At 36.9% G+C, this 27,295-nt stretch overlaps 2 protein-coding genes across 15 annotated transcripts; one reads left to right on the top strand and one right to left on the bottom strand.

The window, feature by feature from the left end:
* Positions 1 to 271: 271 nt before the first annotated feature.
* On the bottom strand, positions 272 to 8,615 carry LOC113717371 (probable protein S-acyltransferase 22). 3 transcript variants are annotated; one of them, XM_072071276.1, is made up of 11 exons: positions 8,367 to 8,615; positions 8,144 to 8,286; positions 5,923 to 7,131; positions 5,671 to 5,784; positions 3,809 to 4,207; positions 3,470 to 3,538; positions 3,312 to 3,383; positions 2,713 to 2,841; positions 2,496 to 2,576; positions 2,106 to 2,288; positions 272 to 1,473 (listed from the first exon to the last, which is right to left on the bottom strand). In XM_072071276.1, exons 3-11 carry the CDS (start codon positions 5,962 to 5,964, stop codon positions 688 to 690), a joined length of 1,875 nt encoding a protein of 624 aa, XP_071927377.1. In that variant the 5' UTR covers positions 5,965 to 7,131; positions 8,144 to 8,286; positions 8,367 to 8,615; the 3' UTR covers positions 272 to 687. The 3 variants fall into 3 exon arrangements, with proteins under 3 accessions (XP_071927377.1, XP_027097990.2, XP_071927378.1); XM_027242189.2 differs by having other exon boundaries at positions 5,923 to 7,113; positions 8,241 to 8,286; XM_072071277.1 differs by having other exon boundaries at positions 5,923 to 6,152; positions 8,241 to 8,286.
* Positions 8,616 to 19,848: 11,233 nt separating this feature from the next.
* Positions 19,849 to 27,181, top strand: LOC113716514 (uncharacterized). 12 transcript variants are annotated; one of them, XR_011822911.1, is made up of 11 exons: positions 19,853 to 20,086; positions 21,043 to 21,196; positions 21,755 to 22,164; positions 22,684 to 22,767; positions 22,851 to 23,318; positions 23,830 to 23,965; positions 24,065 to 24,227; positions 24,540 to 24,668; positions 26,080 to 26,274; positions 26,753 to 26,837; positions 26,913 to 27,181. XR_011822911.1 is itself a non-coding variant. In XM_027240891.2 (11 exons), exons 3-11 carry the CDS (start codon positions 21,885 to 21,887, stop codon positions 27,024 to 27,026), a joined length of 1,692 nt encoding a protein of 563 aa, XP_027096692.1. In that variant the 5' UTR covers positions 19,864 to 20,086; positions 21,054 to 21,196; positions 21,755 to 21,884; the 3' UTR covers positions 27,027 to 27,181. The 12 variants fall into 12 exon arrangements, 11 of the variants coding, with proteins under 11 accessions (XP_071926397.1, XP_071926398.1, XP_027096692.1 ...); XM_027240891.2 differs by having other exon boundaries at positions 19,864 to 20,086; positions 21,054 to 21,196; positions 26,715 to 26,837; XM_072070295.1 differs by having other exon boundaries at positions 19,864 to 20,086; positions 21,761 to 22,164; positions 26,715 to 26,837.
* The last annotated feature ends 114 nt before the right edge of the window (positions 27,182 to 27,295 follow it).

Genomic DNA, 27,295 nt, shown 5'->3' with positions numbered 1-27,295 from the left:
TGGAAATGAAAGTGGATTCGACCTTGCTATTGGCTGCTACTGCAATTCTCGTTTACTAATCGTTCGTAAACACATCTAGTACGAGTCTCTCTCGGGTGGGGAGGTCTTGTGTTTGGGATTTCAGATGACAGAGTTGTCCTTAAATGACTCGGCAACACAAAGCAAGAATGCGTGGGGGCAGCAAAAGTTGGCTGATACCTTGTCAAAAGCCTAAACACATCTAGAGACATCAAATGATAGCTGATACCTTGCCAAAAGACCATATTACGTCTGAGGCGCCAAAAAATAAGCATTTGATTCTGATAGCATCTTTAACGTCGTTCTTTACAGATGACCTGCTACCATGGAATGGGAAGAACAGATGGGCAAAATGAACGACCAAGCACATATCAGCATAATCTGCACTACAAGGAAGGTATCCTAGCATTGATGGCACGGCCTTCTTTCAGAAAATTTGGAACACCTTTCAAACCTAGCGAATAGTCAACGACTGATGATGCTTCAGGAACGGTAATTGCAGGGTGAAATGTCACTTGTGTCGTTAAATCTTTACAGTGCATACCAGTCTCCCCAAAAGAAACTTTCGTCCAAAGAAGCCATGAGATCTGGCCGACTCAGAGGTGGCGACCAGGTGATAAACCTTGGCTAACAAATGAAAAAATGTTAAGGCTACAATTTACTTGGTTTCTACTTTCTAACATCAGACCTAGATGAAGACGAAAAGTTCAATCTAGTGACCCTGTCATCAGGGTCAGTGCCAAAAAGAAGGCTACTCCAGTTGGATGGCCTTTGTCCAATTCTATGAGGAACTCGGTCACTATCTTCCCCACCTGATGCATCATATCCATCACTTGTAGACCTTGACAGAGGGATATCCTTCTGAACATTCATGCTAGCAGCTGACAGACCAACAAGTCGCCTTGCTTCTTCAGTACCCAAGGATGCCCCAAATGGATGGATATCAGGGGAGTCTAAACTACTTTCAGGAGAAGAAGCAACGATTCCAGCTGAGGTGGAGATAGTTCGACCTGTACGGAAAGCACTTGGGGCTTCAAGGTGAAGAGGTGCCAAACTGGTAGAGATATCAGTAATCATGTGCGGCATACTAATTCCAGCAGCTTCACTCGAATTTCTTGTCAGAGGTTCAACGGGCAAATCTGCAGGAAGGCGGACTCGCTTACTGGGTCGTTTTCTGCTATTATCTGGCCTTGAAACCATTCGACGCCCACTGCTGCCAAAACTACTGTCCGTTTCAGGAGTATATTGTGCTTCATGTCTCGTTACAGGCTGCAGAATCTTTGACTTCTTTCTAGCTTCTGCAGCAGCCTTTGACACCTCCTCTGCATTCAGCCGAGCTAAAGTCCATGGACTGATCTTTACAGGCACTGGGTTCTTTTTCTTTATTGGCTCCTCCACAACGGACTTTTTCCCAAGTGAACTTACAGATCCAGTCTCCGGAGGAACTACATCAAACTGCAAGAACCGGGAGTTACGATAGAATCAGCATTAGAATTATAACTGACTTGTTACTGTTTGTAAAAAATAGAGGAAATGGCCATCAAACTGGACGCTTAAAAAGCCTTCGGTAGTAGCGCTCTCATGACTACTAATACCTCCTGCCTTGTAAAATCCTCAACATCATTGCTAAAGGGAATTAAACCCTTTTCTCATTTTTCACTCGAACATTCAATTTTTCCTTTGCTGATAATTAAAAGAAAATCCGGTTTTTTAACATGCAATCCTCAAATCATTACTCTTGTGGTTACAGTGATAATGAATCAATTCTCAAATCAATACTCTCTTGATTGCAGTTATACTCTAGCAAAAATGTACAAAACAAAGAAGCTGTAAGATATCAGGATATTAGAAAGGGGAAACTAAGACCTACTTATCATCAAATAGAGAAGATAGAGGGGAAAAAAAGACAGAAAGTTCTAATTTCCCATGGAACTTATTCAAACATTCTCATATCAGAAATGCTAGAAACAGTCGCTTGAGTAAAACATGAAAGCCCTTTGACTAGCCAAACTTACACAGGTATATGACTAAGTACTGTACATTATGTTGGACTATTCCTTGGAGCAAGAATATGCAGATAATTGCACCTGATCTTCAACAAAGAGGCGTGGCGGTGTGCACCAGGCTGCTCGGTGGAAATTATTAAAGGAGCTTGCACTACTTAATCCAGTGAGGGAACTAACAGGTGACATTTGCGGACTTTGCTGGCCCCCAATGCCCTGTTGCTCTTGCTCCCTCAAAGCTATAATGTAATCATAGGTGCTGATTCCCTGACAATGAAGTATAAAATATTAGGTAAGCAAATTTACATTAAAATTTCATACTTCTGTTTTCCTTCTTCTGATTTAGCAGCTGGAAAGAACAAATCAATATATCATTCAAGGTTCAAAAAGATCAAGAAAACTCATGTTGATGGAAACCAAAAAACAAGCACAAATTGCAGATGTACTTTCTGCAGCAGAGAACAGAACGCTTGCCTTCTTTATAAGAAGAATATGAAAGAAGAAAAGTTGAGCCAATGGCAAGGTTGCAATCATGGCCAGTATGGTACACACTGCCTGTAACAAGGAAAATATTGTTATTCGTTATCTTAGTTTTAAAAAATAAATAGTAAGGGTGAATTAGCTTGCTTGGTGGTCTTTCCATCTGAACAAATGCAGCCAAAATTAAATAGTGAAATAATTAAACACTCACCACGACTATAATGAAAGGAACTACAGTGAAGCTGCTTCCTAGCTTGGTTGTGATGTCCACCGAGAATCTCTTCCGCTCGAGGAAACAGCAAATAAGTACAAGGATCCCGGTTGACCATTGAAGTATAAGCTGAGGTCCACAAACATGGTATAGACCTGGCAATAGTCAATACAATGAAAAGTAACAGGAAAATAAATGCTAATGCTTTTATCGTGACGTTCAGACCCTATTAGCGTGTTGCTGTAGGTGTTAAGTTTGAGATTCATATTTATTTAGACGCAGGAGGATAGAAAATGTATTCTAGAAATGATAAGTGTCACACAGGAAGAAGCAGCTTAAAATATTGAAACATATCTGTAAATCTAGGAGATTAAAGGCCTTTCACCATTGAAGCATTTAATGCTAGGAGAATGAACCACTTATCGAAAGCAAACTACAGAAAGATAATTAGTTTTTTGGATGATTTAAGAGATGCACTAAATGAATATGTATGAAACCTTGAAGCTTGTACAGAAACACTAAGTGACATGGATAAATAATTTGGGCACCTGCAGATCTATTGGGAATGTAGAAATAAAAAATCTGTACAATAAACATACCAGGAGAAGGGCAGAGACCATGAGGATAAAGAACTTCCGATAATTCCTTTTACCTATACAATTGTTTAGCCACTGCAAAACCAAAGAACAAAATGAATCAGAGGTTTTCTTTTTTAACAGAAACGGTAAAGATATTTATGCTCGATGTCACAGATTACCCTGCAATGATGATCAAAACGATCAACACATTTGTCACAAACTCTGCAATGCTTGCTATATTTAAAAACCTGAAAGATGGAAATAAGTTTAGTGTAGTTCATAGTTCTACCAGAATCACCACAAAAGGGTTGATGAAGTCATTTGATATCTCCCAAAGCCCAATCAAAGGGCAGAAAGAAAGCCAACTTTAAACACAAAGCAAGATCCCTCATATCCTTGTAGGTTTCGAATGCTAGGCGAGGGAAATTGAAGAAGCTATTTAGACCAGAAAGAACCACTATTGATACAGAAAAATGACTGGAAGACTCAAGAAGCAGAACAATCTAATCAGTACACACCTCTACTTCACACAAACTACAGTAGAACATGCCATCTTCACTTGTTTGATGCTCAGAAGATTCTTCATGTGAACTTGAGCATTTACACAGGAAGGCACAAGGTAAAAAGGTCAACAGGGCCATCAAATGTCCTCTCTGGTTAGGTGATGCATTCTTCTCCATTTGGGCAGCATGCTCTGCTTTTGCTTCAACTTCTTTATTAGCTTCATCAAAAGTTTTATCTCCAGTTGTTGCAGCTTTTGCATCTTGTATTGATGAAGTTGAATCTCCACCAAGTTTAGATTGCTTCTGTTGGAGAGGCTTTTCTTGAATCTTAAGGTACTTTTTGGACTTAAAGACACCTGGGTCCGCAGGATCAGCCGCAGCGCACCAAATATATAGGCTGAAGGCAGAAACAATCTGTATGGAAAAAATCTGTCAATTTCCATTTTGACAACAGCACAGACTCCAAAAAATGTTTAGAACGTGTGGCAGATTTATGGATGCCTGAAAACAATATTAAATAAATTTTAGTGTTCAAGACAAGTTAAGAGTGAAGCATGTCTAATACTAGAAGTATCATAGGAAAATAGTCCTGTTAAGTGGATCTAAAATTGCAGACCTGGAAGAGTTCAAGGCTTCACTCTATCTAAAGCAAGATCCCCCCTTGAAGAGAATCAGAATTTCTGAAGGACTTTTTTTTTATTTTTTAAAAAAATAACTGAAGGTAGTCGTATATCGCAAATCTTAATGTCAAGTAAATGTATTCTGATCCAAGATATTGGTCATAAAAAGCTCAATTCAGATGTTAAACACATGGTCAGAATATTAATACTCAGTCTTTTTATTACGACCCAATCTAGACATAATCCTATCCCAATATCTGACATCTGATATCAAATGATTTTCCTTCATACTATATACAAATTTTCACGGAAAACACCTTAAGCTTGAAGAGTTAATTGTCATCAATTGTACCAACACTCAAATCTGGAACCCCAAGTGGCAATTCTAAACTACTAATGAAACTATACAATGCAGAGAGACATGCTTAAAGAAGATTTGAGGTATAAGTGGAAGCATAACTGCATTCTCATGACCTTCAAAGATCATAATACTAACCTAGAAAACAAACTTGCAGGATGGCAAAAAATTCAAAGCAACCCAGATGACCAATATTGAAGGATTATGCCCTTGGCTCGTGAGAGCCACCATTGGCTAGCCTTGACAAATCGTAGCCATGCCCTTCAGGAACGTTTACGTAAAATTTAAAACCCCAACTTTAACTGAAAGGGTATACTTTAGTTTGGTCAATAAATTCAACTCCTGCTCCGGGAACATGAGGGGAAAGACAACAGCATAATACGTTAACACAACAAGCTTGCTCTGCCTCTGCCCCCTTTCCACACCCCAGAAGAAATTTTTAACATACCCTCCGAGAAACAAATAAAGTTATCCGCAAAGAAGTATGTACACCATTGCAGGCTTATCTTAACTCATCAGGACTAAAATTACACTTCACTCTAAAATACAAGAAAGAGAAGCTAGTTAAGAGTGACATCCAAATTTCGACTAAAATTTGTGGTCCCCAAGAAATGCAACACAAAACTGGTGTGATAAATGATCTTACGGAACAATTCTGAATTAATTCAACAACTCCTCCCTTCTCTGCCCAAATATTGAATCACCACAAAAAAATAAATAAATAAAGAAATAAGGCATGGTTTTATAAGCAAACAGAAAGAAGAGAAAAGATCAAAGGAGTAGAATAAAGTGCAATCTGGAACCACTTAGCAGTCAATTTACAGATCTCAGTTATTAGAGGCCATCATGGAAACGCAGTGTGTGGAAAATCAGAAAAGGCACACCAGAAGAGTACTCACAAGAGGAGTATAGAGCCCCATCACTATGTACTGATACAGCTTCCTCCCCACGAAAGGCGCAAAGAACACATAGAAAGCAAAACCCAATGCCAGAAATACAGCAACGGCTACAACCTAGAAATGTACAAAAAAAAAATTAAAACTTCAAAAAGAAAACTCCCAAAATCACACATTAAAAAAAAATCTGAAACAAGAAATCTAGAGCAAGCAAGAAAGAGTGAAAGCAATGTAGGTGAGAAAAGGAGAAGAGACCTGCAGAGGATGGTAAGGAAGTTGCCAACCATGCTTCCTCATTGTTTTGGACTTGCTATAGCAACCAAGAAAAAGGCTTGAAGAAAATGGTACAAAGCAAAAGAGGGTTGCTAAAAAAATGCACTTTTTTCCACCCTGAAATTTCTCTTCTTCAGCCTTCTTTTCTCTTTTCAGTCCCCCCACATTTTCAGGGAAAGATTGAGATCAAGAACCAGTTCACTGTACAAGCACTAGACAAGAAAAGAAGCACCAATCTTGCATGTTGGTTTTAATCAGAAGAGTGAAAATCAATCAAATAAAGGGCCAAAGGGGGCGGGGGCAATGACATAAAGAAAACAAAAGAGCTCAAAAGGGGACGAAAATGCCTACTGATAGTGGGTTGTGGGGAATGGAGTGATGGAGTGATGGATAGATAGCAAGGAAGCTTTGTCTGGTTCACTCAATGATAACCATTAACCCCCCATTTCCACCACCACATTGTTATCTTTGAAGGTGTATAGAAAAGCCAAGACCTTTGAGATAAAAATGGTAAGTTTTTTCTTTCTTTTAATCTTATCTTTTTTTTATTCTTGAAGTATCTAATGGTTTTCACTCGAAAATCATTTTTTTTTTCAAGGTACTAATATGCCATGGAAATGCAAGTTGAGGCGGAAGAGGAGGAGGAGGAGAGGAGAGAGAAGAAGATGGGTGAAGGGGAGTGAATTGATGAGTGATGTTTCTTGGACTGGCATTTGCTTTTCAATGCTATAATCACACCTTGCAACCAACTCACTCTACTCAACACTTTCACTTTTTCCTTGTTTCAAGCGTTACCCTTTTTTGGATTGGATGAGGGGCAAAAAATCACAGGTTACAGAGCTTTATACTTCTACAAGTCTACAACCAGTTGTCTCACGGTCTGCAGTGATGGGGCTGTGGGCTGCCCCTTTTGTAATCTAGTAACCAAATGTAATCTCTAACTACCCCCCATTTAAAGTCTTTGGTACCTTCTTTGCCTTTTTCCTCTATCGCCCCTTTTCTTTGCACATCCCCTTCACTCCCTCCCAAGTTTATTTCTGGTGGATTCCTGCAGTCTGGATTTGCTGCAGCTAACAAGAGACTGTAAATGCTGTAGTGGGCTTTCGAGGCTTCAGTTTGTGGGGTTTTCTTGGTCACAGTAAACTTTTCACTGCCTTTGGTTCTTCGTTTTCACTGTAGGCTTGAAGTTGACTAATGAGTAGTTAGATCTCTCGCAAATGAACGAAAGAGAACATTTTTATATTTAAACGAAAGAGAATATTTTTTAATGTTATTCTAAAACATTTCTTTAAGTGTAAACTTTATAATTAAGTAGTAACGTAAATTTTTATGTGTATTTCTTTAAGAGGGAGAATAGTAGGTAGGAAGCCAAAGGAAAGGCAATGGAAATGTTTGATGGTTAAATTATCATTTTAAGATGTAATATTCGAGCTTCTATGAATGAATACTTTGGTCATGCATCATAAGCTAAAATCAAGAAATCAATTCTTTCAACAAAGATTTGCACTTCAAATAAACTCATCACTGTCTCAAATTTACAACAGAGAATTTGCAGTAGAGGATGGGACAACTTGAGAGAACGTAACTTGCCATTTTTGCTTTTTCAGCTCTTTGTATTTACTAAACAATCTTTTGATTCTCTCTTCTTCTTTTTTTTATCTGAACCAGCTGAAGAAGATTTGGAAGCATTAGGTCCCCTGTCTACGTACTAAATAAAAGTAATGAAAATTGAATCTTAGTCCTCTTTCCTTGAAAACAAATCAAAAGGGAGTGGGTGAGATGCCTTGAGCAGAGGGTGAGATTTGGATGTAGTGCCCAAAACATGCATGCTGTAGAATCTTTCACTAACTATTAGGGTGCCTTGTCCCAAAACTAGACAGGGCAAATCGCCTTTCAAGAGAGTGCAAATTTTCTACTTATCCTCCTCCTTCCTTGTATAAATTTTCCTATCCATTATGGCTGGTGCATAGCAAAAGATGCACCAGAAACAGTTCGGGTCACGCAGGAGAAGTAGATTTACTTTACTGATCTGATGATATGTCCAACCTCAAGAGCTGAACATTAGAGAACTAATAATTCTCTGTTGTCTTAGTTTTTGTATTTGATTACAAGCCAAAGTTTCCGAGAGAAAAAAGAATTAAAAAAGTGTAATTGTAATCAATAACAAGGATTATATCGGGCATTGTCAATATATATTTCATACTTGTGTGATCTTGCATTGTCAATATGGCCTTAGATGGGCTATAAACTCCATACTAAATTGAAGTATTTGCATCAAAAGTCGTGCTTCTTTTTCGTACCCTTGAAATGGCGGAATCAAAATTGGTAGCTTCAACTATAATACATCTGCACAGCAAGAAAAAATGAGAAAGAAAAACGGGAAGAGTAAAACTAATGGGTAATGAAAAAAAAAAAGAGGACCCTACCACAGCAAAAACAGTTATGAATCTGGCAGCAGGGTAGCTCAACCTCATTAAACAATGGAAAACATGGAGAACGACACAACGTTGATAAAAGAGAAGGAAAGGAGAAGGGATGTGTTGATCACAGTTCTGTCGAGTCCAGGGCCTTGAATGGAGGCCTCTCGTCTGGGAATTTTCAATCCACCACCGTTTTCTGGACTTTAAGCATTTTGGCACATTCTTGTCAGCTGCATCGGGCTTGCTGTTTTTTTTTTTTTTTTTGCCCTTTAAGACAGCAGACTTGCAAGTCTATGCACATCCAAAAAAAAAATTTATTTTTTTTGGTTTCTTGTTCCTTTACTAATTGGTTTTAGGATTGTGAAGATTACTGTTCAACTGCATGTTAATGTACATATATACATATATATATATATTTTTCCATTGTTATCTTGTGGATGGGGAGATTCTTTTAGCAACTTGTGTTTTTAAGCATTTATAACTAGTCCCTAAAAAATCTAGCAAAATATGCATGCAAATTTTTAATTGCTTTCATGAGCTGCTCAATTATCAATTAATTAAAATTTGTCAATTAGATCATTCATGGGTCCAATTTTCTTTCTTCTTGGTCCTTTTTCTTTTTTTTTTTTTTTTGTGCTCCTTTTTTGGCCCTTGACTCGAAAGTTTATCACAAGACAAGATTGGTATTCAACCACAATAATTGTGTAAAAAGTGCAAAGTGAGGTTATTTAATAATGAATAAAAGGAACCCAAAAGTCACAAATCTATACCAGGTCTTATCTGCAGTGGTTGAAACTTGAAGCTTTACCTGAACCATTTACGGGTTCAGTAGGAAGAATATTTCAGGACCTCACCAGTGAAAAGCTGTTTGTTTTATTAGATGATTTTCTAAGGTGAAGGTGATGGTTTCAGACTTCAAATGCGGAGAGACAATAATGCAACGTTGTAATTACATTAAGAGGCCCTTTCTCTAATTTATCTGTCCCGACATAATCAGTACCTAATTGGGTATTCTACTTCTTTGCTATAGCACTCACTCACTCACTATCTTTAACTCTTTGAATCATAAAAATTGTAGGAATCAATAATAACCCACTCAAATTTGTCGTGGCTAAAGAGATGAATCAACAAATCATATAAATTCCAGTGCCACTATTATGCAGATTTTTAACCGTTTCTTCACTCACACACTACACCTTCTTGCCGACTTTATGAGTTCCATAAACATTCTTTTATTTACTCTTGCAATTCTACGTCTAGATTTTTAAGTTTTGATGCATGGCTTCTCCCGTCTAAATCTTAGCCATAAGAATGGTACTTTTTGGGCACGCGGGATCGTCAGTGCCACTTTTTCAGTGTCATTTCTATATTTATGTCAAATACTCCCTCCGTTCCACTTTGATAGTCCTGTTTCTTTTTTCACACAGTTTAAGAAAAAGTAGTTAACTTTGTTGGAAAAGTAAATTTAGATTGCTATTTTCCTAAAATACCCTCACATTAAATATGATACAACTTTATGGGAGCTTGAATTGATGGTAAAAAAGAATCAACTCTCATTAAATGGGATAAGTTTATAGTAACAACTACTTACATTGAATAAGGGTATTTTAGAAAAATTAAAATACAACTACATTTTTCAATTGGAAAGTGGACTACAATTTGGGACAGATGAAAAAGGAATACAGGACTATCAAAGTGGGACGGAGGGAGTATTATGTTTATTTCATTTGTCATGTGCTAGTTATTTAAATTTCTTCTATCATCATATGATAAATGAGATTGGCACTGAATTTGATACTGAATAGTGACATAGAAGATCCCAACTGCTTTTTGGGGTTCGAGTAAAATGTTTTACAACCCCAGAAACCAAGGGAAACTTGCATGGGTCTAAATGAAAATTTGAGCATCCAAATTTTTTTTTTTTTTTGAAAAAAAAATGTTTTGATAATAAAAAGAGAAAAACTCCAGCATACGTGCAGTTTTGGCAGCAGACTACGTGTAAGGTGGCCATTACATGCAATGGATGACGTTTCACGGGGAGGCCTGCAACCCCACTCGTCTCCTGCAGGGCAGCACTGCATGTCCATGCACGTAGATACTAACTTCTTTTTTTTTGTCTGATTAAAAAACAATTAAAGATTTATGTACGAACAAAATATTCATCTGTTTGTGCACGTAAAGTAAAATTTTTACGTTTTTTGTGAATATTTTTTTCGATCGTTATGTATATTTTTCTATCAAAATTTCTAAAAAATAGTAATTCAAACATGCCTTGAAACCTCCATATATATGGAAAAACTAGTCTTGCATGTCTAATTAAAGAAAATTTGTCTCTTTTTGTTTTTGAGTGATCAATTATGCAATATAGTGCTCCAAATTTCGTATGAATAATGCTGACATGAGAAACGATGAACTGAGGGGTCTGTCACATCTTTCTCTTGACCTTTTCTTCTTGCAATTTATTTTCCAGCAAAGCCCCCCTTTTTTCCATAATGTGATGCTGCATGGACCCGCGTACCTGATTGATACTACACGTCTACAATGCCCCGATCATATTATTGTTAGTTTGCGTGCATACGTGTCTGCATTATCCCAATTTAAATCCTCTGTATTATTATTTATCACGTAATGATAGAAAAAATTTAAATAAATAACACGTGACAAATTAAATAAATATGACACTTGATATAAATATAGAAGTCGCACTGAATTATCACTGAAAAAGTCCGCGTAGCATTATCCAACACCAACCCTGCCACCTTTGACTAACACCCAACTATTAACGTCATTTTACTCAACCCCTATTTCATAATAAAACCAAGTCCATGCGACATTTTACCCATCCCTATTTCATATGAGTGTGTTTGGACAGCATACTATTTGAATATTTTTTTTAAAATATTGTAACGATTTTTTTGACGTGATTTATGTAAGATAAAAAAACGATTGAAAATGTAATGATCATGATTCATGCAAGCAAATAAAGGTCTTGTTTGGTAGATTAGTTTTTTGTCAAGTTTGTTTGCTACAAGTTTTTTTAAAAACTTTAGTTACAGTAATCTCAAAAAATTTCTTAAATTTTTTAAACTATACACTTCAAAATATTCAAAAAAAAAATGCACTTCAAAATTTTTTTTTAAAACTTCTATAGTAAATTACAGTAAAATTTTAGACAAACAGTTAAAAAACTCACTTGTCAAACGGGGCCAAAATCCTGTAACCTGAAATCTTTCATTACAGGTTTCGTTTAGAAGTGTCAATTTTGAATTGACGTTATTAGAGCTCATCACCTCATCTGATATTACTTCTTCTTATTCTTTTGCCTAGATATAATTTTCCTTTTGTGCATCAACTATGCTTTTTGTCTTTAATTCCGTGTATATTCAAGAAGTTAACACACAAGTTAGCAAAAAGAAAGGGAAAAAAAAAAAAAAAAAAAGGGGTGGACTGCATGCATATTGGCGAAGTGGCAAAGATATCAACCAACTCAAAAACAATTAACAAGGAAAATTAGCAAATCCAAAAGAGCGAAAAAGCAAACTCAGATCGTTATTGGCTAGCCATAGGTCAAAATCATGATGGAATAACTTGTATGAGAAGTAAAACCAAAGATAAAGCAGCTAGCAGACGATACTCTCCTCCTCTTTGACCATATACAACAGGTAACGCACCGGGGGGAGTATTATCTGAAATGATCTCAGCAAACCTTCAAATTCAAGCAATCTTGAAGAAAATTATTAACATTGCCTGGCTGGAAATTGTTGGAATATAAAAAAAAATATATACTACTCCTACATCTGACCCGTGACACCTTTTGAATCACTCTTTTTCTTGCTTTTTGGTTTTTTTTGGTCGTGTGCATGCGTACAAGGGGGCGGCACGTGACCGGTGAAACCCGTGACAAAATCTCACAGCCACAGCCGTCGATCATACACCGCCCCTAGCCGCTCGGTGCCAGCGCCTAGCAGCCATTCATGTGGGCTAAAATTTTAGCTTGCTGCATTTTGTCAAAAAAAAATATATATTATTATAATAATTTGATATACGTAAAATAATAAAAAATTTTCTTTTTTTTTTTTGTTGGGAGTGTCAGGTTGAGGATGACAGGAGCTCGCTAGCCTCTAAATTAATTGGCATTGTCTATAAGCTAAAGACAGCTTTTCCTTTCATTCAAGGTACAGTAGCAATGGAAATGGGACCGCATCATGTCCACAACTTTCTAATTTTTTAGGCACGTCTTAGGTTGATGTCTCGTTTTCAAGATAAATTTTATTTTTTTTTGGTAGTTTGAGTTAAAGATAAGGGACTGAGACTTTAAAGCAGTCTTAGATGAAGTTTTTTTTTTATTAATTTTTTATACACTGATAGTTAGTGTATATATTTTCACCATTAAATGCATAACACATAATTCGAATTTGAATTTAAAACTCAAATTTTGCATATGTGTAATGTATACCCCGTTAGTGTATATAAGATTTATTTTTTTTATACCAATTTTAATTCTAAAAACCTTATAGAAAGCTTAAGGAATGGCTAAGGATATATTATTGTTAGAACAAAAAATAGCCGCCAAAGAAAATTTTAGGCTCTGCTTGGATTGCTTGTTTCTGTCGGAAAATATTATCGTTTTCCGTGGTCACATTTCCCTATCACCTTTTTCCCTCACATATATCAAATCGCTATAGTAATTTTTCTATGAAAAATGACGAAAAATGCAATCCAAACACAACCTTACCATTCTCGACGACAATCGTACCCAGCAGCCACCGCTACTTGAATTGAATGTTGATCAGCAGTCATCCATTAAAGCAAAATTTGCTTGGGGTGGTATCACTATTCAGTAGCAATATCTGCAATAGAACATGAGCATGGCAGCCTAACTGAGATCAGATACCTGTGGGGTTCTATGTACTGTACTTTTATGTCATTAACCATAATTAGCACCAGTACTAATCAAACGGTTGCCACTCTGGTTGCACATGGATCGATGTATACATTTTCGTCATACATGGACTCCTAGAATAATTGGCCACAAAAAAAATTTAAAGAAAGCTTGTGCATAAGCTTTCGTCTGGATCGGTGGTAGTTCATTGTACAGGTTCTCATCGACTTCTTTCTTTAGGTCCTCCTCCCACTAATATAAAATAAGAATAGTTGTAATATAAAATCTATTTTGTCGACAGAAAAAAAAAAAGAAAGAAAGAAAGGGAAGAATACTTGAGCAGGCACGATCAATTCCTGCTATTCTTGTTGAGCATTGAGCAGAACTAAACATGCCTAATTGTGTATTGCACTAAAATACAAGCAATGTTAAAACATAAAATGGAAAGAACCTTTTTTTTTTTTTTTTGTCAATCGTCAACCCTATTTTTACTCCTATTCTATCTACAGGGAAGATTCAATTAGATCTATGGAGGACCGATGGAGACAGAACCACCACCGAACCAGACATTTGGTCAACATGTAAAGAGTTTGTTGGCCCACTTGAACTAAGAAACCTTTTGTTAGTAATGGAGCAAATCAAAATGTAAAAAGTAGACATCTTTTTTTGTCTTCCAAGTTGGGTCTCCATCCAAACAGTAACAGTGAGGTGTGGGTCCGTCCAATGCATTGAATTAAAGGTCCAGGGTCTTTGAATGGCTCCCAAGACTTTAAATGATGGGTAAAATAAAGAAACCACTGGTCTTTGGGCTGGTGGCCACTACCTAGCCTCCCACCAAAAAATACCACGTCTAAGTGGTTTGTTTATAAAAAATTCAAGTGGATGTGCTGTATACCTGTCTAGTCCGGTGGTAGTTAAATCCCCTTCGGATTATCCTTGGATCTCTTTAGGTCCGTCCCCTCCCCCTTAGTGTAGGATAGAATAGGTTTATCGTTTCCGAAAAAAAAGAAAAAAAAATAAAGAAGGTAAGGGGTTGGTGTCTTTCATTATACAATTTCATACAAACATGTGAGACATTTAATTATACCCCTTGCAACTATGTCCTCCACTCCACCACAAACTTTAATCTTTTCATCTGTGACCAGAAATTCGCTGATGCCTTACTATGATTGAGCGTGAACTCCATTTTTTCCCCCTGCCTCTCGACCTCTATCCTTTGTTTGGATTGTGAATTATTAGAGATATTTTTACTGTAGCACTTTTTGTGATGTGATGTACGTGAGATAAAAAGGTAATTGGAAAGATAAAAAGGTGTGTTGGAAATTGTAATGATGATGCAAACAAATATATTTTGGCAAATAAACAGCAATCCAAACAAATGCAATTCTTGTACTAAAATCTCCTTTTCTTGGTACAGAATTTTTAGAGATATTTTTACTGTAGCACTTTTTGTGATGTGATGTACGTGAGATAAAAAGGTAATTGGAAAGATAAAAAGGTGTGTTGAAAATTGTAATGATGATGCAAACAAATATATTTTGGCAAATAAACAGCAATCCAAACAAATGCAATTCTTGTACTAAAATCTCCTTTTCTTGGTACAGAATTTCAACTTTCAACTAGTTATCTTATTGCTGCACCTTCAAGCACAATATTATGTGGTTGGCCAGAGTGCACACAAGCCCAACAGAACACCCAAACCCAATGCCACCAAGAGACAAAAGCACAAAAAACCCAAGGGCTAGTGTAAAAATGTTCCTGGCTCCTTGTCATTTGGCCCGATTGTTGTGGACTAGATACGAGACATTTGTCCGTAAAAACCACAAGGAGTTTTGCGTGTGGACCACCCTTTCTGGGTCGATTTTGTGGAAATAGTTGATGGCTGCCTATCGGGGGTTCGCTTGCTAATGATTTAGAAAACCCGATGTTTGGTTCTTGATTCTCAATCCGAAGCTTAATAGTTTTTTTTTTGTCCCTAAGTTCCATGTAATAGGATTAATGAACCATGGCTTTAACCTATGTTTTCTATCTTAGACGTATCAAATTTTCCTAATTTAACAAAATTTAGTTTTCAGGTATTTGAACTATCTAGACGAAGATGCGTATATCTTAGTTTCACGAACAATTTAACTAATTTAAATAGCGAACAGGAAGTATCGAATGGTTAATTAGAACACAAAAAAAAATGAGTTTAGTAATAAGAATGAAACCTGTAAAGTAACTCGATAAGGTTTGATTAGAGACTTGCCTAAACAAGCAAGGCTTTAATAAGAAAGATTTTAGAGGGTGCCCTACGAGCTGCCATCTATGCCAAAAAAAAAGGGGGGGGGGGGGGAAATTACTCTCTCAACATACAAATTTTTGTAGCTTTAAATGAAGCACGTGGTAATCCAATGCTTCTCATCGGGCTTGCTGTGGTTTACTTTGACCTTGGTGTTAGTGCAGGCCTTGAACAACCGGCCATCAAGCCTTGTATTACGGCTTGGGCTCCTTGGGAGGTCAAAGCTCTTAAATTTCACAACATTTTACTACTAGTTTATTTGAGAAAAAAAAAAAAAAAATTTACGAGAAGTCAAATAAATGATTACTTGTGCTTAATTTAGACATTAATGATCTTTACAATGATATTACTCCTAAAAGTTCTAAATATAATAATGTTTCTCACTTCATTCTATGCTTTTTTTGTTTGCCTTTATCAATCAAGATCCAAACTGGCCCTTGTCGGTCTCCTGCACATTACGCATTACAGAGTGTAATGCGGTAGGCAAATAGCCGCTAATCCGGTGTAGTGTTTTTCAGAATAAAATGGCTCCCAACTTCTTGTACCTGAAAAACTCAAGAAACGCAGGCAAATACCGAAACATTTTTGTGTTTGGTAAGCTGCGGGGCCAAATTATGAACTGAGGGAACGTTTCAGGTGGGATAGCATCATCAGCTAGCAGCAGCCTGCATGACCACAAATCTACAGTTCCCTGGTTGGTGTAACTAGATTTACAAGGAAAAAAAGAAGAAGGATCCATCTAGCTGATTTGTTGTATTCGGGATTTAATCCCTTTACTTCAATAAAATCCATAATATGCCTTAATGGGGCGTGTGATTCTTGCAGCTTTTGCTAAATGAGCTCCATTAAAATCATTGCCCATTGGAAGTACCATTGGATTTACTAGGATCTTTAGCCTCAAGCATTTGTCCTAGTTTTCGCATGTCCCTGCAATTTTTTTGTTCCACTAATGGAGAAACTGCTTTTCGTGCTCCAGCCGCATAATTGTAGTTTGATCTTCAAATGTTTCCTCTCTTTTTTTTTTTTTTGTCGTAACAATAGGATTTCTATAACCTAATTTAGGCTAATCTAGGGGAGGGGGACTCGATGTGAGTACAGACTCCATCGAAGAAGACCAATTAAGACTGCCACATATAGTGGCAAATTGATGGGAGGCAAGAGTTGCGGTGACCATCAGGCCAAAGGCCTAACGGTGATCTTCAAATATTTTCTTAATTACCTCAAAGTTCTTGTAGCAAAATACTACAAGACTACAAACATATTAAACCTTATTTGGTATAACGAACAAGACCCAGAAAGTGGGAATAAAAAAAAGGTACTCATTAAGTACTTCTATGAGATTATCAAATGTGGTGGTAGATGAGATGAAAACCATGAAATTAAGGTGGTTAGGGGAAAACATATATTAATTCTTAAATCTGTACTTTACTGCCTTTGTTTATGAAACAGGATTTCTTCTCTTACAAGATGCATTTAGGCCATAGCAATTTCTTCTGGATAATTAGGCAAAAATAAATAGTAACAGTGGTATGAAGATTGAACATTGCAATTTTAACCGATGAACAGGAAACAAAATGATGTTTGGTTTCAAGTTTCAACTTCAAGTAGGCTCTGCTTCAACGACTAAAGCATTTCCTTTTTCAAAAATTTGGTACAGAGCTAAGACTTAATGATGTTTTTGGTTCATACCACATTGACCAAAAAAAATAAAAAATTCTCTCAGTTACTTAAAGTTCAAACTACTGTCCAATCGTGCTTTTAAATTCAAACAACCAAGTGTAAACTGTAAACTGAACACCCAAATTTAGACTAAAAGAGAAGGATTAATCTTTCCGAGTGACAACTATGCAAAAGTTGAAATTGACACTTGAATTTGAATTTGGATGAGCGACAATGAAATTCAATTTTTGATGATAGTGTATTGTCAGTGTATATAAGATTTACTCAAAAAAAATTAAAAAGAAAACATTCAATGGTCGTTGTTTGAATAATAATAATGCTACCTTACAAGTTTTAGGTATGAAACTTGTTGATATACCTGCAGCGTTCTTTATGCAAGTTCTTATGCATTTTTCAACTCACTTGAACGAAGGCTAGTTTAAAGCCAACAATTTTTTTCTTCAATTGGTAGGTATATGGAGAAGATCATAATAATGTGATCCTTGACCTAAACCTAGGTCCGCCTCCGGCGCAACCACTACAACACGGACTAGGCCAGTTCCAATAAACAATTATACAATGCTTATCACAAAGCCAACCCTTCCAATCATTGTTCTTCGTTGGTGGGCAAGAACTGCTAATCTCACATATGACATAGGATAAAGTTGGTAATAAAACAATAATAATAATAATAATGTTGCTTATGAATAAAACATGGAAGCCTATACTTAGATGTTGGTGGAATTCCATTCTTTACTCATGATTTATTTAGGATTAATCTTTCCTACACTGACAGTGTATACATTGTCAACGTTGGATGAATGATAACTATGCAAAATTTGGAATCTGCTGCTGTTAATGCTTCAGAGTGAAATCTGCTGCTGATGTATATATATATATATATATATATATTATCTAGTTTCTTAAAATGGCATTTGGGTTAGTTTTTGAACATTCAGTTCATCAAGGGAAGCAAGCTGGCAATCTTTTGCTTCTGGATGCAAGAAACTGATTCAAGACTCCAATTTTGCTTAGCCAGATACTAGTATTACTTAATCCTAGATTAAGAATTTTCTGGCTAACAGAACCCTAAATTATATTTTCCTGAAAGCGTAGCTTTCATGGGAGGAGATGCTTCTTGAAGTCTCCAATCAACGTCATTATACAAGGGGAGGATTATACGATGGCCAGGTTAACAAACTTGAGTTGAGAGGACGTCACATCTTAATTGGTTCTGGACCCCTCCTGCCATAGAAGCAAGTGGATTAGCATTATCTTGTTGAGTACCGGATTATGCCAGCTAAATAAGGATAAATTTGCTTCCTTCTACTACGTTTCTTTTACCTAATTAAGAATCTTCACTTGCTTTCTGGTCTCTGGCCTATTTCACAAATCATTACGATGTCCGGATTGAGAAGGAAAAGCAAGTACAAGAGGGAGACAAGGATCATGGTTCCATGAAAGTGGAAGAAATAGGAACAGAGACGGAGAGAGTGCGATGCACATCATAATTTTGCGTGACACACGATTTTAATTGAATGGAGTTGGTTGAACTCTTCATATCACAATCACAAAAATAAAGGGTTAAAAAGATGTCAGGTTGAATTTTTATTCACGGTGCAAGAATCTATAATTAGGTGAAGCAATTTATCATATCTTAATTGCATAACTTGATCAGCATACACAAACGCTCATTAATCAGGCATCCAACACATCATCAGAACTGTACAGGACATCCATTCATCAAAGTAGTCCAATCATCAAAGTAGTCCAACCCTTTTTGCCATCTCAATGATGAATATTCAGAGGAATAGGATGTCTTTTAATTAATGAATGAGCGAAAAAGTGATGCGGGATGGGATTGTTCTTTCCCTTTTCTTGTTTTATTTGGCCAACATGAGTGACCTTCAAACTCAATCAGCAAAGTGGAATCACCTTATCCTAAGACAGAAGGGACAGAAACCAGAAACGAACACCCATGTCTGTCATTCAAGCCCTGAAGTGGCAACCCCTTTTCTTCTTTTCGTTAGCATTTCTAATTCAATACTAGTAAATAATGTGCTAGTACCATCAAAATTGGCTATTAAAATAACATATAGAACCATTCCACGGCATTTTGATATAATTTCACTTTATTAACGAGTCAAGAATAGTGTGATATGATATATGCAAGACGCTCAATTACTATTAATAACGAAAGCAGCACTCCAAAATCCAAATAACGGTAGGATTATACGGTAGTAGGAATAAACAAATACAAAGAAAGAAAGAAAGAAGACAAAAAAAAATCCTAATCCTGCTTGATCTGTTTCACGGTTGTCTGTCAATAATGGATTAGTTGTAAGCTGGAAAATGGTGTGCGTTTCTCTGTTTGCCGTATTAAGTTTCTTGCCATGTCGTTGGCCGGGTCGCTGTCTATTTCCTTTCTTCTGCATTAAATATGCAATACGTGCAACGTAGACCAAGCCGGCATTCCCCTAAATGATGAGAAAAACTCACAATTCATAGTTCCTAACCAGCGGCTACTGTCACATTAATAATAACGTCAATGCTGCCAGCAAAATGCCCGGGCGTAAAGGACGCCACGAGGGTCTTTTGATTTTTTTTTTTTTCATATTGTTACCGATACATGCAGTGCAGCAGACAGCGTCAAAGGCTTCTTGACGTACTAGTAGTATAATAATTTAATTAAAAGTCATTTCCACTCGCTTTGATTGGAGTTTAGTTCCAATTCAACCAACGTGGGCCATGATTGATAATAGTGTAGTGCTAGTGCTGCTGCTACTTCACCGGTGCACCAATTCATAAATTGCAGTTTTTGCAGATTGTAATCAAGAAACTGAGACTTGAGAGTTGGAAGTCATCCCTTCATTTCTCCCTCTCAGGCCCCTAATAAATTCACAGGTAACTAGTCCCTGAAGATTTCTTTTCGTTTTCAGTTTTTTTTTTCTCTTTTTGGGTGCTTTCGGTGATAAATGTATGGTCTTCCATACATTTAATGCTGCAGAAGGCAAGTGCCATAATTGGATTCAATGTGCTTTTGGGGTTGGTCTCCTCTTGTGTTTGACAGAACTTTGCTAAAGAGTTTTAGTGCCTCTTATGTTGCACTTTATTGCTTTTGTTTATGAAGTGGAAATCTGAGCTTTTGAAGTGATTATAACAAATTTTAATTCCATATTGTTGAGTTCTGTTCTGCTTAGTTGCTGGGAGTCTTTTCTCTCTGCTGTCCTTAAGAAATGGGGAAAGGAAAACTTTGCTTGGGCTCAGTTTCTTGGCATTTCAGTAAGCTGTCACATGCATAAACTTATTTGTATCCTCAATTAAGAGGTGGAATCTTTCAAAGATTGACTCTTTATCATTTTTACACGCTGTCGTCTGGTGGTGAAGTATTTTTACCTCATTCTTTTGGCTTTGAGTCTTTGATTAGGACTCATCGCTGCTCATTTGTATAATACTTAATAGCTAAGCTTATCAGAATGACTTTCGACCAATTTCTGATCGTCATCTTGACTTTATCGTACTCTTCCTGGGAAGGCTCTCAACTCTTTTCTAAGAATTTTTTCATTCCAGATATTTCTTCCTTCAGTTTTTTGTGGAGTGGATCAAAGTTTGCATGTTGTCAGTGATATACAGGGTAATATTTTCTTGTGCAAATAATATTCTGCACTTTTTCACTTGTCTGGTCTCTGCCGAGTGGTAGTTTTGCGTCTTTGGTCAAAATGGGGTAGCAAGGTATGAAATAATCTGCAGGTTGCTCCTCCTGCAATTTGCTTTCACACAAGTTCTTTGATTATAACCAAATTTTTATGCTGACTTTAGTGTAGCTTCTTTTCAGTTGCTGAGGTCTTGAGTCCTTTCAGATCATATGCAGGTTTCAAGAATTCTGTGCAGTTTCATCTAAGCCATCTTAAGAGGATTCGTTGGCACGTCTCTCTTCTGCATCTCTTCTTAATGTGGGCAGCCGAACAATACATATGATGGCAGCTTCTCTCTCTCTCTCTCTCTCTAATTAAGGTAATATCAATATTTATCCTGGAATTTATAGTTCCAGGTTTCAAGCATATGTAACCGAGAACTCAAATCCAAATTCATTGCCCCTCTCCCACTGGATGTGTTAATAGCTTATTGAGTGCAGAGCACTATTTACGATTAAGTCGGTGAATTATTTATTAAAAGCATTGTCATGGCTCATAGTTTTTGCTGTTGTGTTCACATCCCTGGCAATCGCACCACCCAAAAGTCTTACTGCAAAGAAGTTTGAAATCTCGTCCTTCATTGAGTAGTGAATGATAAGTAGCGCAGTTTACACCAATGGGAAACATAGATGTTCAATTTTGGAAATGTTGGTTCTGGGATAGGAAAGTTGATAATTAGTTGTGATTCGCAGAGACTGTAACCAAACTGAAGGATGTGTTAAACCACTTTAGCAGGAAGTAGAACTCACAGCTACTTTTATCAACCTAAGATCTCATTTTTACTGCTTTATGTACCAATTCATGTTGAACTTAGTATTTGATTCAGAAAGATACACTCGGTAGTGCTTGAATTTACATCCCAACACTTCTCTTGTAGTTGCAGGAATTTGTGTCATTCTCCTTCCTCGGATTTTCTATGAGGCTCGTTGCAGAGATCACTTTGTCCAACTGGCATATGCTATGAGAAAGCATTTTTTCTTACCATCTCTCTTGAATCAATTGGCACCATGGGAGGATGCATCTCAATGCCCAAAAAAAGATTTAAATCAAGTGCTAAGTACTTCCGCAAGCCTAGGAAATTCCGGAGAAAGATTGCCTCTTCTGTTTCTGTTGCTCCTATAGAACAGTTCACGGGTGCAGAATTTGGCAGAAATCCTTCTCTGCCAGGATCTGTTTCAGGGAACAATGAGACACATGCAAGCACCAGCTGCAGACGGTCCGAGTTACCTAATCTGACGCTACATAGCACCCAGCCACAATGGGACCACAATCAAGTAATTAAAAATGGTAAATTATTCTCTCTTCAAGAATGAGAGTCGAAAGTGAACAAATCAGCTTGATGAATAGGATGTTCTCTCAGCTCACTGAAACAATTTTGGTCCTCAAATAGTACGTGAAAATGTTTCTCTCACTTGAGGTTTTGTGAAGCCACTAAATTCCCTGATGACTAGACACTCAAGTACTAGGCAATGTTGCATGACCCCTTGAGGCTGTATTTTATCACAGTAGACCCCCTAAACGCACAAAGAAGTTTTGATAGCACAAAAGTTCATGTACGTACTGACATGTGCATGATTTCCTCTGTTTATCTCTCATTTTCTAGTTTCTCTACTATCCTTTCCAACATATTAATTGTTAATAGTATTTCAACGTATGTCACACAATCTCTTATAATTCACATCTCAACTTACTGCGATGCCTATTATTTGTCATTAGTTGTTATGAGCTATCATAATGCTACGACTCAGTAATCCAACAAGTCTATTTCAAGCTTCTGATAAAGGTGTTGCGGTCTTTAATTATCAGGAGTGTTCCAAGAGGAGGCTTGGTTCGACTCTGTTAGTGCCCTTGATTCGGATTCAGATGAAGACTTCAGTAGCGTTCATGGAGGTGATCAATTTTTTTCTGTTCATCTGCACCTTCACTAGTAGTGAACTCAAGTTGCTTATCCTGTCCAAATTTTTTTCTATCAGATTTTTTCCCTTCATTGAGCAATGCGACTGAAGACATACACATGAATCAAATGGCACAGCATGAAAACAATTCTTGGTTTGGCAGTGAGCACAGAAGTGACAAAAATTTCCAGACTATAGATTGTGGTAAAACTGAAAAGTTTTCTAGCAAGGTTGAAAATGAGGACGAAAATGGAATCTCCCATTCAAAAGGATGCTATGACTTTCCAAGCTTGACCATTGCGGATGGAATATCTACTGAGAAGAAGAAAATCCCAAATGCTCCATCTTGGAGATTCAAGGGTGCCAAAGCAGATCCCTGGCAATACGAGGAGAAAAATGTGGAGAATCATCCAAAGTCCCATTTGCCTCAGTTGCTTGACCATTGTTCGTTAAATTCATTATCAACTTCAAAAAGAAGAAGGTCAACAGCCACAAAAGTCGCCATTAAAAGGACACAGCAGGATGAAGATGAGACGAATGAATATTGTAAGTGATGATTGTAGTACTGTTATACAGAGATCACATATGGTTAGCTTTTTTAAACTGATGGCTGCACTTTTACTGCATATTTTGCAAAAAGTTTATGATGCATTTGCCTAAACTAGTAGTCGAGTTATGAACAACTTTCCCACGTTTTGCTTAATGCACCCTATTACAATCTTGCCAGTTACTAATTGTCTGTTGAGATAAAAGAGTCACCCTCTGAGTATACTTCATGCGCTCGTAGGCATATACATACAAGAGTTTGTGCAGAATGCATACAGATATCCACAAAAACATAAATGTGTATATATTGATAGTAGCACATTATTGGAGCTTGCTGATAACTGATAGATGGTAAATGTAACAATGTGCATTGCCATTATAGCTACATGGTTAGTACCAAGGATTAATATGTCCTCATCTTTAAGCACATTCTATTATACTGGTGGAAGAATATGATGTTGTAATTTTTATTTTTTACCGTCTTCTTACTGAAATATCAGTACACCGACAGGTCCATCTAAGAGATATTTGTATCATCGCAAAGCAGGACTTACCATTCCACGTTCAATGGGCGAGAATCTAGCTCATGGATGCTGGCATCCTCTTTCACCTTCAGTCTTTAAGCTTAGGGGAGAGAACTATTTCAGGCATGTTTTTGAGGTTTTGCTTCATTCTATAAACCATTTACATGAGCTGAGTCTGGTCTGTATTGATTGCTTACTAGAATTTATGATCTTTCTCTGCAGAGATAAAAAGAAGCACCCTGCTCCTAATTACAGCCCTTATGTTCCTTTTGGTGTGGACTTATTTGCCTGCCCTCGGAAAGTACACCATATTGCTCAATACCTTGAACTTCCCCCTGTAAAAGCTCACCATGAAGTGCCATCATTGCTTATTGTAAATGTTCAGGTGTCTGCTTTTTCCTTTTATCCTCACTGTTTGTGGGATTTGCAGAAATTAGTTTATTCTTTTGCAGTTCAACGAGTACCTCCTATATATTGCAGTATCTATTACGTCAATATAGATGTTGTTTGATTCCTCTGTTCACTCATAGAAGTATATGATTTCAATTAGTCTTTTTGGTAACTGATTCCACACTGTAAATATATCAAAAACTTTGGAACCTTTTGGAGGACTGTAGTCAACTTTTAACTGTTTTTTCTGAAATTTCCTTAGAATTTGGCATGTCATTCAAGTTTTTTCTTTCTTGTGGTTTGCCAGCTGCCAGCATATCCTGCTTCCATGTTCCTTGGTGAAAGTGATGGGGACGGACTGAGCCTTGTATTGTATTTCAGAATATCAGAAAATTTTGAAAAAGAGACTTCTGTGGAGTTCCGAGAATCGATTAAGGTATGCCTAAATCACTTCAGGAGCTCACCATCTCCTTAGCACAAGCTGCACCATTCTTTCTTTTTTGTTTATTGGGGGATGATTATGTCAAAAATACTGCCTCCTTGAATTGTTAGAGAAACTCCGGCAAACAAGCACAGGAAGTAGTAATTGCAGAATACAAGTGGATAACGACGCAACATAGCCAACTGCAGGAATGGGAATGATTCTCCTAGTTTAGTAAACATAGAAATGGGATGATTCTCCTAATTTAGTAAACACAGAAAACTAAAAGATTGTATAAAGTCTAACTTGATTCAGTGGAAACATAGAGTACCCAAAATTCATACCAGCATAAGAAAGTCTGTTTATCATCCCGGGCAAACATTGCATATAAGTAACGATTCAGGCAGACAAGTAGGTATCTGTTTTTGAGCAATTGTGTTATCCCACAAGGCTATCTGTGTTTCTCAAGTATGTAAAGGCATAGGAAAAGCCAGGGCACTTCAAGTCCAGTAGTTTCACTTCCTCCTAGGGTGTGCATCTAATTTGAATTTGGTAATTCGGAAGTTTGAATTCGAAATTTTTTGGAATTTTGGCATAGAAATTACCGACCGATTTCAATTTCGAATTCACCAGTTCCGATTTCGATTTCGATTCCGAATTCAATTCGGAATTCGGTAAATTCCAAATTTTCGGAAATCTTTTTTTCGCTTTTTTTTTTCCCTTTTTTGTTAGATGTATTGTTATATAATATAAATTTTATATTGCGTATATTATAAAAATTATTATTTTATATAAATATATTATAAAAAATATTATTATACATTAATATACATATTATAAAACGAAACTGAAATAAAAAATATTATTATATATATAAATAAATAAATATTAATATATATATATATTATAAAACGAAATTGATATCGGAAATTCCGATTTCGATTTCCGATTTAAAAAACTCTATTACCGAATTCGAACCAAATTCGCATAATTCGAAATAAAAAATTTCGATTTCGGTGCCGAATTTCGAATTACCGATTTTGGTCGATAAATCGAAATTTTTCGATTTTGCACACCCCTACTTCCTCCACCTCTCCTACTTCTCTCTCTCTCCGTTAGCAGTTTCCCTCTGTTCAAGCACAGAAAGTTGCCAGCTTAGATGATGCACAGTAGTACATGAGGTTCATCTTTCACCTCTGCATCAAATGTGCTAAAAAAGTTTTTAGAGACTTAATCTCAAACACATTCTAGTTTTGGCTACGCTTGTCACCTAGTTGTTTGGCTGCATTGAAGATCATGAATTTGCAAAGTCTTAACCTGAGGAGAAAGTTCTTGAAATCCAATGACACATTAAAATTTTCATTACTCTCGTTTGTTGTTGTCTGATATTTTCTTACTAAAGCTCAGCATTTTTTTTCTGATGCAGAGATTCGTGGCCGATGATATGGAAACTGTGAAAGGTTTTGGAAAAGAATCCATCATTCCTTTTAGAGAAAGACTAAAAATCTTGGTTGGTGTGGTTAATCCTGAAGATCTGAGGCTGAATCCTGCAGAAAAAAAGCTTTTACATGCTTATAACGAAAAGCCCGTGCTTTCACGTCCTCAACATGCTTTCTACAAGGTATTCATGCTCGTTACAGATTTTCTGTTCTGGTTGTAGGTGCTAATAACTTTTGTATTCCTTCTGACATCCGTCTTGAGAAACCAAAACCAAAAAACAACGAGGTTATGGGTTTATGACAAAGCCTTATTATGTTTTCTGTCAACAAAAAGCTCCAATATATGCAGTTCAATTCAATAGGAATGTGCTGGTCTGGTCGTCCACGAAAAAACTTCCCCAGATGACTTAATCTTGAATGCATTCATAGCTGTGAATATGTCCCTTTATTGCTTTTTAATATGAGGACAATGTGGATATCTCCTCAGACCTCATTCCCCTTACTTCTTTTGTACTGGGAATTTTATCTCTGTTTCAACCTGTTCCGTTATTCGGCTCGAGTCCAAGTAAGGTATCTTGCTTTTACTTCTGGCCTGACACTGAGGCGAAATTTGCGCCGGCAGGGAGCCAGCTATTTTGAGATTGACCTCGATGTACACAGATTCAGCTACATATCGAGGAAAGGACTTGATGCATTTCGTGAAAGGTTGAAATATGGGATTCTTGATCTGGGGTTAACCATCCAGGTATATTTGTTATCCTTACCTACATTTCTATGTGCTGCATTTCCTCCTTGCCTACATTTCTATGTGCTGCTGCAGGCACAAAAACCTGAAGAGCTGCCGGAGAAAGTGCTGTGTGGCATTAGATTGAATAAAATTGATTTTGAAAATCACGGCCAATTACCTGAAATTGTAATTCATGGCAATGATTGAGTTGGAATACAAGCCACGGGCTCATGCGGATACAACATTTCCGCATGTAGCAAAATCTGTAATCATTTGTTTTAGGATCTATGCCATGGATTGGAGACCACACATTTTTTGTACTAATTTCTTTAATCTACGTCAAAAGATGGGATTGATTTCGATGCTCCGGCGCACTAATTCAGCAATCTCTGTTGACAAGTATACTGTGGTGGCTAAGCCAAATCATATTCGATTGAGAGAGTTCAACCTATGAAGCACAACAAAAGAAAATACTG

The sequence above is a fragment of the Coffea arabica genome, chromosome 11c, assembly GCF_036785885.1.
Source record: "Coffea arabica cultivar ET-39 chromosome 11c, Coffea Arabica ET-39 HiFi, whole genome shotgun sequence".
NCBI lineage: Eukaryota > Viridiplantae > Streptophyta > Magnoliopsida > Gentianales > Rubiaceae > Coffea > Coffea arabica.
Note: the sequence above shows the minus strand (reverse complement) of the source record. Positions and strands in the feature narration are given on the sequence as shown.